At 43.7% G+C, this 13161-nt stretch overlaps 1 protein-coding gene across 2 annotated transcripts in view; it reads left to right on the top strand.

Moving 5' to 3' along the window:
• The window catches only part of LRIG1 (leucine rich repeats and immunoglobulin like domains 1), a 132767-nt gene that overhangs the window by 50089 nt on the left and 69517 nt on the right, over positions 1-13161 (top strand). For both annotated transcript variants that reach the window (XM_034775938.1, XM_034775939.1), the window contains exons 2-3: positions 5470-5541; positions 10217-10291. In XM_034775938.1, coding sequence (XP_034631829.1) covers positions 5470-5541; positions 10217-10291 — 147 coding nt within the window. The remainder of the gene's footprint in view (positions 1-5469; positions 5542-10216; positions 10292-13161) is intronic.

Raw genomic sequence — 13161 nt, 5'->3', positions numbered from 1 at the left:
GATGGGTAGTAAGTTGAACTTTGAGTTTCTCCAGTGAAGGGGAGTCTACAGCCTTTCCTGGAATTTGTGAACTGGTTTAAATTCAACCAGGTTCTGTTCTACAGTTGCTTGTCTTCAGAAACAGGAACATGTTTCCCTTCCCCTCCCCAGTAAATCTGCTTCTTTTGCTTTTCATATCCAACCAAGTGTGTGCTGTGCGGTAAAGCATCTACAAACATTTGGGAATGGGCGGGGTGTCTGTTAAATATACTGTGGACTAGGCAGCTATCTTTCAACAGATTAGCAAGAGGAATTTCTATTGCAGGGCTCAATTGTTCAAGGCTCTCCGCTCCTTTTGTGCGTGAACAGTGAAAAGTTGTGTTATGACAACGGTTGACAAAATGTTTAATGAAAGCCTCAGCTGGTAGTAACAGAGTTCCCAGACGTTCTCCCTTTCTCTCCTGCCTGTCACTGCAAGGTGCAGATATAGTTTGGACCCAATCTGCTTCACTGACAGATAAATGGTTTTGACTTAAGAATCTGAAGCTCTAACCACACTGAGCAAAATTCTGCTGCCGCTGTGGATTGCACAGGCTGGAAATCATTTGTGTGTTTATTAATTTGTCCGGCAAACAAGCCAATAATTTCTATTTTGAAAGGAAGGGTTTTTTTGGGTTTTGTTTTGTTTTTTACGTGTAAGCAGTGTGAACAAAGCATACTGTGAATGCTGCTGCATTAGCTCCTTGATTGCCCTTTGGGATGTGTGGAAAGAGAATTTATATAGCATTTTCCGGCTGAGCAAAGTCATGCAGCTCCATGGAATTTGGTCTCCTTTAAAGGAGGCCTTCATTGGTAAAACTGACTTTGGAATGTGCAACATTATTCTGGCACTTACAGCGCATGAGAGGAGGTTGAGAATCAGGATGTGCACCTGATTATTTAGCCAGGATTCCGGGCCCCAACTCAAATATACGCTGTCATCTTTTTAATCACGTTTACAAAGTTCCGTGGCCCGCAGTGCCATTTTACAGTCCCAAATAAAGGCAAACACGACTGGATCATGCCTCCTTTAGTGACAGGGATGGGAAAAGTTTATATACCAGCACATCGCTGGATTAGCCAATAAAAGGAAGAAATGAAGAATTTGTAATACACCTTTACCCCGATATAACGCGACCCGATTTAACACGGGTTTGCATATAGCGCGGTAACCCCGGGGCTCTCTCGGGCGGTGCTTTAAAGGGCCCAGGGCTCCGTCTGCTGCGGGGAGCCCCGGGCCCTATAAATCACCACTGGAACCCTGCCGCTGCTAGCCCGGAGCTGCGGCAGTGGGGCTCCGCTAGCGATTTAAAGAGCTCGGAGCTCTAGCCGCTGTGGGGAGCACCAGGCCCTATAAATCACCATTAGAGTCCTGCTGCCGCTACCCCGATATAATGGGGTTTCACCTATAACGTGGTAGGGATTTTTGGCTCCTGAGGACCGCGTTATACCGGGGTAGAGGTGTAGTTAAATGTAAAGCATAAAACAGTTGCAGAGCACCTCACAAGGCATAAAGCCAAGCTAGCTTTTCTTTATAAAAAAGAAAAGCTGAGTTTGATAGCTAAGAATCCTGTTTCGATTCCAACAGGAGACTAAGTCATCAACAAGCTGAATTTTAGAAGCAACCCACTGACTCATCACAGTGCTTGAACTCATTCTCCAGACAATATTCTGGAGTTTGTGGCCACCCGGTTCTGGCTTCTTGGGGATACATGAAAGGCTAGTGTGTTACAGCTGCTTGATCCAGAGCTGACAGGTAACTTGGCTAGTACTTTAGGGGCATGCTGGGTGCAGATTTTTTTAGTAATAAGAAATCTTAAATCATATGGCAGTAATATTTGCCCAACACAAAAGCCATTTAGTAATTGCATAGTTCAGTGACTGCATTAGACAAAGGAATTCCTCATGAAAAAAACCTGCTTGCTCGCTCTCAGCTGTGGTATATTAGAAACTTGATAATTTATACTAATTGGAGAACTGTTTCTCTGGCACTTCTGACCAGTGTTTCTGATCCTGGCACCCCTATGCCACTCATATTCTCCTGCTGCTCTGTGTGAAGTTGATTTGGAGAGGATCAAAGCTAATGGTGAATTAACAAACAGTAGCCATAGCTTTTTGTGGGATTTTTTTTTTTTTTTTTTACATTTAAACTGATCTTTAGACTGCAGGGAACATTGTCTTCCTCTTCCTTTATTTGCATTCCAGTAGCACCTAGAAGCTCCCTACCAAGATTGGAGCCTAATTGCGATAGGCACTGTACAAACTGAGACAGTCCCTACCTCGATGTTATTTACAATCTAAATAGACAAGACAAGCAAAGGGTGGCAGAGGGAACAGAAGCAGAGAGGCGAAACGGCTTGGTTACACAGCAGGACAGAGCCAAGAACAGAACCCAGGTGTCCTGACTCCTAATGTAGTACCCCTACCTACTGAATCATACTACGTCTCTTTAGCATTTGCATGTTCTGACCGAAGTGCCGTATACTCTGTATCAAGGAGCTGAATTCTGGAACAAAGCCCCCTTGGGCTATCGATGCTGCAGACTAGAAAGTCTCCGGTATCATAAACGTAAATTAAAACAGTGATGATCTTGCTGAAATACAGCGTATGAAAATGAGTAGTACAATTGGAACTGGAGGTCCTGTGCTATTTAGTTTGATATATTACATTTATTTTGCGCTGACCCCATATTTTCAATGTTTAATGGGCTGCAGATTTCTGTATCGATAATGCAGAACTGCGTCGTATAGATGGGGTCAGCAGGAAGATGGAGGTTTGGGTAGGTGGGGTAAGGTGAGTTGAGTCTTAGGCACCTAGGGAGGCATGCAAAGGTGGGATAATCAGACATTACCATTAACTGAATGTTTCTACTAGTGTCCAGCAGTGAAATAGTTAATGAAGTTGACATTTAAATTGTCCTGTAGATTTCAAAATTGGCAGCCCAAAGTAATGAACGCGGATGGTTCACGTGTATTGTTTCAGGTTGTCTGGAGACTCAAGAAGATAGCACAGCATTGATTTACCCTTGGTTCCTGTTTTTCAAATTGTATTTCATAGCCTGTGAAAACCAAACAAACAACAAATTTAGATATTGGTGCCTAATTCTGCAGCGTGGGGTGGAGTTGATAAATTCCATGGCTCTAGTTGAAATAGGCAAAATACTGTTATGACACAAGAATAGCCAAAAACTTGTGTGATGGCTCTGAGAGTCTTCAGATCTCTGGAACCATAACAACAATGTAAAACAGGGATTGGCAACCTTTGGCACATGGCCCGCCGGGGTAAGCCCCCTGGCGGGCCAGACCGGTTTGTTTACCTGCTGCGTCCGCAGGTTCAGCCGATCGCAGCTCCGACTAGCCTGTGGGCAACCTGGGTTTAATTCCTTGCTCTGCCACAGATTTCCGGTGTGACCGTGGGCATGTCACTTAGCCTCTCTGTGCCTCAGTTCTCCATCTGTACATTGGGGCTAATGGCACGTCCCTACCTCCCAGGGGGTTGTAAGGATAAATATACTATATTGTGAGGTGCTCGGATAATACAGCAAAGGGGGGGCCATATAAATACCGAAGGTAGAAAGATATATTCTCATTTATATCAAGCCCTTTATTCTGTCAGGACAGGATAAAGTGGCCTTCGTGTACATTGCCATCCGCCCCAAGAAGGTTTTCCCTCAGACTATGTTTCTGCTAACCCAGTGGTAGCACCAATAGGAATGTTTCCCCAAAATTCCCTAGTGTAGAACATGCCTCAGATGACTTTCTTTTTCTGTTTCAGGCCTGTAGGATGTTCTCTGTTGAACACTCCTTTTTGGTCTGTCCTCAGGGCACAGACAAGCTCAAACCTGATTTTTGCCTTGTGGTTTTTTTTTTTTAAAAAAGGTTGTAATATAATCTCTGGACAAATTGCACTTTAATTGTAGTTGTGCTATGAATATGGACTTGGCTTTCAAATGTTACTCTTAGTTTAAACTGTAGTTTGACTTTTATTTAGATGAACGTCGTTGAGTTCATAGTGAAATGGATATCTGCGCTAGGCTAGTATTGATCTAAAGGTCTCCTGAGTGTTTTAAAAGACAGCAGGAGCTTAGAGGACGGCATATTTTTAAAATAATGCCTATATGATATTTCAGACCTAGATACTAGTGTAGCTATTAAGGATCTACACTGTGCTGTTGATGGGCATTGTCCTCTTTCACAGCAGGTATTTACAGAAGATTGCATGTTTCATGCTAGCCAAAGAAGACTTTCGAAGTAGTGCAACTTTTCCATGTGTGAGGGAAAAATTACAGTGAGCAACTCAGCATTCTGAGCAGCTGAATTTTGGGGGGTTTATCTAAACCTAAGGCATCAACCTTTTGGGTCAGATTCAGAGGCGGCATAAGGACAGTACAAACTCCAGATCAGTGAGAGGATGCAACCTCCGTGCCGAGGAGGCAAAAGGCCTGGGTTGTAGCAGGAATAATAGCCTAAAGCAGGCTGTCGAATGATGTAAAACTAAAACAGGCCCCCTCATATTTATCTTGCATCTCCGGGCACTTGCTTTTTTTTTTTCCTGCTACAACCCCACCTAGCTACCTCTTCCTTTTGTATGTTATGCTTGTAACAATTTACCAACACCACCTGCATCATATTAATTAGCCCCCATATGAGTCTCGTACATCGTTAGTTGATTGGGTTTTAATCAGCATTTACTCTACCAGTAAGTCCTCCATACCTGAATTCAGGCAGGTTTTACCTGTAATGTGGGGTTTGCTGATCATGCAGATGTGGGATGAAAAATCTGAATGGAACTTGGGGAGCTGAGGATTTCACAAAGCTCTAGCAAAGCGTTGTTCTTTAGAACTGGGGCTGTGTATTTGTCTTCTCACACGACGTTGTTAATTAATTATCCTACTGTGCCTGAGGGTTATTCACTGCAATGGTGGTGAGTGTTTGCGCATCCATATTCCCAATAATTTGGCACAATTTGTGGATGAAGTACATGCAGCACCATGGAGTGAGTTCCAGGCCGAAGTCTATGGTAAAAAGGAACCATTCAGACATATTGATGGATGTAGCCTTGTTAGAAAATGTAGAGTACGTACTGAGAAGAAGATTCACTAATATAATGCACAGGGAAACGACCTGTTTATCTGCGATCAGTAGCTTGGTTATGAATAACCAGTAAGAAAACAATCAACTTAAATGTATCCTATGAAGACAAATTAACTGCGTATATTAATATGAATGGAAGAAAACCTAGGGAATACCTGTATATGTTCTGCTAGTAGAAACAAAATATTTGGCTCAATTACTCAGCAGAAAGTTTCCCTTCCCCCTCCACCCGATTTCTTAAGTGCTCTTGTAAAACATCAGATCATCTCACAATGCAATCCAGAATAATTAAGATGACCCGGTTTTGCTGAGCACAGTGACTGTAGTTTGCTGATCCCACTGTCTCTTATTTTAACAGAAACCTGAGCTACAACAAGTTGACGGAGATCGATCCTTCTGCCTTTGCAGAGCTGCCGAACCTACGGGAAGTGTAAGTATTTTTTCCAAGGCTTTAATTGCATTTTTGCCAGGATGGCTCATGGAGCAATAGGCAAGTGTATACAGTTTCCCAAGACACCCCTTAGTTGACTTGCCTCAGCAGATCGGACTTGGTGTATTTTTCATACTGTACCTGTGTGCTACCTTTTTTGTAAATCAGTCAATTAGTAGAACACAACATCTCAATTAAACTGGCATGCAGCTATTGGAAATCATTGGTGTTTGCCTCACTCTCTACTTCATGCATGGCTCTGTGGGAGTAGTTCAGTTAACGCACCTGAGTGCACACACGACTCTGCTGAAAGACTATCCCTGCAGCAAGGCAGAACAGACTGAGCCGTGACATCTGATGCCAGCCTACCCCAAATCTCCCAGGAAACAAAGGTGTAGTGTAATGGACAAGAAAGCACTTAACTCTGTCTCTTCCTGCCTCTGGAGTTTGTATTGCTTTTGGAACCAGTACAAATTTTGTTTGCAGTCTGCGTTGAGAACCTAAAACGTTGGGTTTTGTTTCATGTTTTGGGGGGGAGGGGAGGGACTGGTGAAGGACAGAGTACTAGTAAAAAAGATCCCCTCATCACAGATGATATTATCAGAAGGAATTTTGACCCTGGACTTGCTAGCTCTCGTCACTCTGATCTCTGTAAACATTCACTGGTTAATTCACTGGTAAAGCAACATTCACGTTGCTGCTCTGATTGTCAGATGTTAGTAGCACTTCCATGGGCTCTGATTTGGGGTAGTGAAAAATGAAAGTGACTCAATGTCTTCAGTGGTGGGTTGGGGTAATGTTCTTTCGTTAGAATGTTAAATTACTGGCACGCTTGAGGTTTGGTTTCTGTTGGTAAAGCTACTGATGCCCCCTGGGAAGCTGAGGAAACATTTCTTTGTAGAAATGCCGCTGTGCACTGTAGGTAGTATGTGTTTCTTTTTGTCCTTCATCCCTTTTCATTAAGCATTAGCTCTTGTGCCTGATCCTGATGTCCTCAGACAGGCAAAACAATTCACATCAGCTGGAGTCTTGTCTGACTGATACCTGCAGGATTGGACCCTACGAATGAACCTGCTACTTCTCCTCCTGCCTAATCTTCGGTGGCCCTCCTGCTTACAGAGCAGTCAGCTGGTTATTAAGTAACAGGTTCGTGATTTTAGGTGAGGAATATACAGCAAGAGGAGCTGGGCTGCTCTGAAACAAGCATGATTATTTATAAGAGCAACAATGAGAAAAAGAGAGAGATACAGACGAGCAGGAATGGTTTCTATATAATACACTTTCCGAGTTCATTAAACTCTGGAAAGCCTTAAATTGCTCAGGGTGTAGAGAATAGAACCCCAGAGCCAGTCCCGCTGGTCTTGTGTCACTGAATGTTACCCTAACACGATAGTGGCTTGGTGATGGTTTTATATATGAAAGCACCTGAAGACCTATGACCTCAGGGGCTACCTGGGGGTGTGAAGATTGAAAGCTTGGCACCTCAATTCTTATTGCTTATATTGCACCCAGTCAGGATGGGGCTGCATTGCGCTAGGCGCTGTACTAATACAGAGTAAGAGAATCTCTGCCTTGAAGAGTTTACCACCTAGAACGGGGGGAGAGGTGCAGCACACAAGCAAAGTGAAGGAAGACCCTTCTCATGCCTCAGCCCAACTCTCAGTGGTCTCTCGGTGAATCAAGATGAGAATTGAGATCTGGGAGTGTTACCTCTGATTGAGACACTTTACTGGGATAGACATAAAAGGAGTGTTGCCAAATTAAAAATCACACTGAAGTGAGAGACCTGTTTGCATATTGTTGTTACAAGTCAGTCAGTGCTACAGCAGGACGGCGACAATCGAAACACATCAGAGGAAAATGAGCGAGAGTCTCAATTACATTAAAGTTCCTTTACACCCCTCTGGCAATTTAAAGGGATCCTACAATGGATGTAAATGGGAATTAAGCCCGAATTATGTAAAATATGTTCATGGGTGCGCCTGTGCACACACAATATAAACGTTATTTCCAATTTACTTTGTGTATTTGACTGCACTTTGCATCTAGTCACAGTAGAGTTGGTCAATTACTTTTCCCCTTTTGTGTTTTGCCAGCTTTGCTCACAGTCACAGGGGAGAGAGACTTAACTTTTTCTCTGTTTAAAAAAGAAGAAAAAAAAATTGTAAAACCACACAGATTGAAAGGGGGAACTCAGGAGGCAGGTGAAGTACCTGAAAACTTCCTGTAACTCTTCTTAAGTGACTGGATTTCTAGTTGGGTTTGTCCTTTTCAATACACACAAACACACCAAACTGAACTCCCCAGTGTGATTTTTATAGTGGCATGGTGACTACTGTATTGCCTCCCCACCCTCTGTACTTTTGAAGATTTTAGGAGAGTGATAACATCTCTTTTGTTTAATGGTCAAACAAAGTGAACCCCGTTTACAGTGCATTTTGAAACAGGTAACATCCACTGGGATGTGCGGGGGTGTTTAAAGGAAATGACTTCACTATGCATTGATTTGGCTATGCCACAGACTTCCTATCTGCCTTTGTGTGAGTTCTTGCTCTGTGCCTCAGTTCTCCATCTGTAAAATGGGGATAATAATTTTTCCTCCTCCTCCTTCCTCATGTTAATATGCTATTGGCATTACCTGCAAGTCCATGTGAAAGCAAATACCTTTCATAGTATATGAGAAGCCAAAAGAAAGTTCTGTGGTAGATTTACTGTGGAATTCCTCCCCCCCCCCCCCCCCCCCAAAAAAAATTGTTTACAAAACCAGGATTAATTTAAATTGCCCTTATCTCTTCCCATCCTGCACAAAGGATGGCACTGGTCCACTTCTCTTCTACACCCCCTGCTCATTACAAGTTGCTTTGCTCCTTGTGGTTGACTTCTGATATTTGAGTCCAGGTCAGGTGTAGTTTTGAAGCAGCTGCAAGAAAGATTGCTCCTCTCATTCCTTTGGAGGGGGATCCACCTTTTGCCTAGTGGAGTGTGTGCGGGGGTGTCAGGTATTTGTGTTGCATTATTATTAATTTTAGCAGCCATTGTCAGGACCTTTCTGCGGGTTTTCAGAAAGGATTTTTTGCTAAGTGCAGCTGTGCATTGGCCTCTTAACTTCACATTATAGCAGAGTCCTTCAGTCCATGCAGAGGAGTAGTTTTAGGAGGGGCAGGGTGGGATTGTATAAACAGGAATCTATAAAGATTGTAACAAGAGACCCTGTGAAATTCTGCATCATGGAGGGGGCTCCTGGACCCCAGGGGGTGTTAGTCTTGCAATGAGTGCTACCCCTTGCTCTGTCTTGGCAGTGGCATGGCTGTAATTGCTTCAGCATGGTCAGGGGGAAGCAAACAAGATGGCCAAGAAATTAGGTAATTTTCAAGCAGCCAGACAAGCGGCTGTTATAGTAATTAATTGACTAATTCACCATACAAACAAGGGCTCTTTAAACTGAGGAAGAGCTGGTCACATGACACGGATCTGCTTTCACTCGGAGAAATGCTTCAAATATTAGGCTATGGAAGAGACATTTCTGTATCTGATCGCTCAGTAGTGCAGTAGTAGCAAAACCTCCTCCTTAATTGTTGTTAGCTCTGCAGAACAGTAGCTGATGAGTAATGTTCTTCAGAAAGATTGCAGGTACCCCGATCAGAGCAAATGTTCGCTAGACATGGGACAGATGTGTAAATAGAGTTAGTTACCTGTTTTGAATTCTCTAAAGTTATTGTATTTAACTTTTTTTTAATTAATGGGATTACGGCAACAAAATGGTGGCTTGTGGGCCTTTTTTGAACTACTTGCATGGCATTTAACATACCATCGTGGCTTTTCCTAGGGGTGTCCCTGCAGAGAGGCTAGTGGGCAGAGCACTGAGCACTATGTTTCAGAAGACCTGACTTCTATTCCCAGCTCTGGTACTGACTTTCTGGGAGACCTTAGGCATGTCACTTCCCCCTTCCTGCACCTCCGAGACCCCATCTGTGAAATCAGGGTAATGGTACTGACCCCTTTTGGACAGCGCTGTGAGATCTATGGATGAAAAGTGCCAGATAAGAGCTAATTGTGCTCTTCAGTTTCTAAAACAGTTGAGCCAAGCAGCCAGTATCCTGCTTCCTGCCTGAGAGTAAGAATCAAGGTGACACGTCAGTGTGAGGAGGAACTCAATGTTCATAGCAGAGATGAAGCCTACAGGTGTGGTAGGAGAGCTGGCCTGCGAGCCAGGAGATGTAGGATTAATTCCTGGCTCTGCCATGGACTTCCTATGTGACCATGAACACATTACTACTCACTGGATATAAGTGTTTGTTAGGACTGTGGCCTCTCTCTCTCTCTCTGTCTGTTCCTCATCTTGGATGGAGCTTCTCCCACTTAATCTCGAGGAGGCTCTGGTGCTTACACCTGGTCCACACAAAGTTTTTATGAATTTAACCAAACTAATCTTTTTATCGAAATGGTTTAAATGGTACAGCCACTGGTGCGGTCACAGTCCCACTGGCATAAAAGTGCCTTATACTATAGTTGTGGAAACATTTGCCAAATGATCAGACTTGTGGGCAAGTTCCGCTCCTGATGACAGGTGATTAGCTGGGTGTTCATACAAAACACCTAACTCAGGCCAGATCAAGCTAGTACATACTTCATTGTGAGCTGCTTGTTTAAACAATTTAATTTCTGTTTGTTCCAGACGCCTGAATAACAATGAGCTGACAGCAATTCCATCCCTGAGATCTCCTTCTTCCCGCATCGTCTCCCTCTACTTGTAAGTCATTGCTCCAGCGTGCCTGTTCTTTTTGCTTTCAGCAATCAGTTGTCATTTACAGGGTGGTTTAAAGTGTTACTGACGGAACGCCAGTTCGAATGCTGCCAGCTCTTGTGCTTTTATGGTGAGCCTCATGAGATGTGGTGGTTTTACTTAAAGTCCAAACTCCAGCAGTCAGGAGAACCTCCGCTCTTATTAAAGCAAATATCTAGCCTGTGTGATTGCAGAGAAATGCTGGAAGATGTGACCTGAATGCACCCTAAAGGCTAAAATCCAGAAGGTAAATAAAAAGAAACCAAAATTAATTAATTTATTCATTTAACGAAATCTCATTTGTTTAAGCCACTCGTGATTTTGAGAGGCCTGACTTTTGACCATGGGGTTGGCAGTAATACTGCAAGTCAGAGGGCTGGGCAGAAAATTTCCAATTCAGAGGCTTGGGAGCTGTAAGCGTCATGCAGGATACTCACAATCGCTATTTGTAGTAAGACCGATTTCAAATAAGGTGGAGCTCCCCAAAGCTTTCAGCCCTTGAGTCACGGGAGAGAGAAGAATGATGAGTACGAGCATTCAGAACAGCTGCGTTTTTATGAGCATTTATGTAACTAAACTGGACACACATCTTCAGTTAGCAAACATTGGTATGAAAGTCTGAAACGTAACTTCTCAGGCGTGGAGGTATTTCTCTGTCCCGCTAGCGATGGCTGGGTTTACGCATCTTAAAGGCTGTGTAAAGAGAAACTTAGCCCGCTGCCCAAACCCTGCTTCCTGCCTCCTAAGTCAACGCTAAAATTTGCCCAGGGAGCGATCCAACCGGCGAAATCAGCAGTAAACCCAGCGGCGTCCTTTATCAATACATTGTGGCTGGCCAGTAGGAACACCTTTGTGTCTTAGGCTTTAACTTTGGGTTTGCCTCACCTGTGTTTACTTTTAAAAAACGAAACAGAATCAATAGGCAGCGCTGAGCGGACTTGGTTTTAAAATGCTGTTAATCAGATTGCTGCTTGAGTCTGTAGCTCTGAGATTTGTGCTGGCAGTGAGCCTGGGTTCTGAAGGCAAGGCATGCCTGCTGAATGCCCCATCTCCCTTTTTACATTAACTCTTTCCAAGGTCAGGAAGGAGCTGTGACTCTTGGCTGAGCATGGACTAGAAAGCCGGTATTTTAGAAGGATTGTGTGGCTCTAACACACCCCTACTTTGTGTAAATGAAGCATGAGGTAGTTTGTGTTAGCACTGGTGTAGCATTCAAAGGCCAAATGGAAACCTTGGAACGCTAGGCCGAATTACTTCTCAGAAATATTATTTTATGGAGTCATTCAAAATAGGCAGCTTCCCTTTAGCATCTCGACGGAGCCTCTGGAGCTCCTCCAATTTACCAGAGGGCTCGATGGCCCAGTTCTGCTCAGCAGCACTAATACATTTCATGTGCCGTGGAGCTGCTCTGGATTTCAGTGGCTGTGGCGGAGCAGAATTTGACACTGAGACTCGAAGCGTTGGGTGCGATTTCAGAATGTTTCCCTTCCTCCATCCTGACACCCACAGAGGAATTGCTAGACTGGAACCGTCTTAGACTAGTGGCCCATTCTGTCTCTGAGGGTCTGTCTACAATTAAAAACACATGGCTGGCCTGTGTCAGCCGACTCAGGGTCAGGATGTTCAGGCTAAAGGGCTGTTTAATTGCGATGTAAATGTTTGGGCTCAGGCTGGAGCCTGGGCTCTGGGACCCCATGAGTGATCGCCTGAGCCTGAACCTCATTCTCCGCAAACCCCGCCCCTCTTCCCCCCCCCGCCCCCCCAAGTGCTTCATCTCTGCCTGATAATGACAAGATGCTTCATTAAGAGATCCGGTAATCCCTCGAATCATAGAATCATAGGACTGGAAGGAACCTTGAGAGGTCATCTAGTCCAGTCCCCTGCACTCATGGCAGAACAATCGTGGAATTTATTCCTAATAGACATGAAGGTTTATACCCCCCCTTTTTTTTTTTAATGTGGATGTTCTCATTATCCATACAAATGTCTAACGCTTTTATCTTTGCAAGTTTTTGGCCTCATTGATATCTTGTGGCCATAAATTCCACAGGTTAATTATGTGTTGCATAAAAATCATTTCTTTCTATCAGTTGCCTTTCATTCGATTTCATTGACTGTTCTTTGCTGTTGTATTAGGAGAGGGTAAATACAAGCACCTGATTTTATCTTCTCTGTACAATTCATTATCTTCTATTCCTGTATCATGTTCACTCCTCTTTAAAAAAAGAGTGGGACTCTTTATACACCTCTACCCCGATATAACGTGACCCGATATAACACAAATTCGGATATAACGTGGAAAAGCAACGCTCCGGGGGGGGGGGGGGGGGGGGGGGCTGCGTGCTCTGGCAGATCAAAGCAAGTTTGATATCATGCGGTTTCACCTATAATGCGGTAAGATTTTTTGGCTCCCGAGGACAGCGTTATATCGGGGTAGAGGTGTATTTTAATCTCTGTTCTCATGAAAGTCTTTCTAGGCCTCTAATCCTTTTCATTGGTCATCTGTGAATCTCTTCTGTTTATTGGACCAAAACTGAACAGAGGGTTTCAGGTAGGGATGGGAGATAACATTATAATGCCATTATAACAAGTTATCAATGTTATTTCCTATCCTATCTAAAAGATCTGCTCTAGGAATTACTTTGGGGAAGTTCTGTGGCCCGTGTAATACAGGAGGTCAGTCTAGGTGATCACAGTGGTTCCTTCTGGTCTTGGAATCTGTGATTCTGTGAGTTCTGTAGACCCCTTAAGATTTGGGCTTCTTTTTGCCTGTGCTGTATATGGAACAGATATTTTCACTGAGTTGCCCACAATGACTCTCAGATGATTACAGTTAA

Source organism: Trachemys scripta, chromosome 7, assembly GCF_013100865.1.
Source record: "Trachemys scripta elegans isolate TJP31775 chromosome 7, CAS_Tse_1.0, whole genome shotgun sequence".
Classification (NCBI taxonomy): Eukaryota; Metazoa; Chordata; order Testudines; family Emydidae; genus Trachemys; species Trachemys scripta.
The sequence above is the reverse complement of the archived record's forward strand: the minus strand, read 5'-3'. Positions and strand labels throughout refer to the sequence as shown.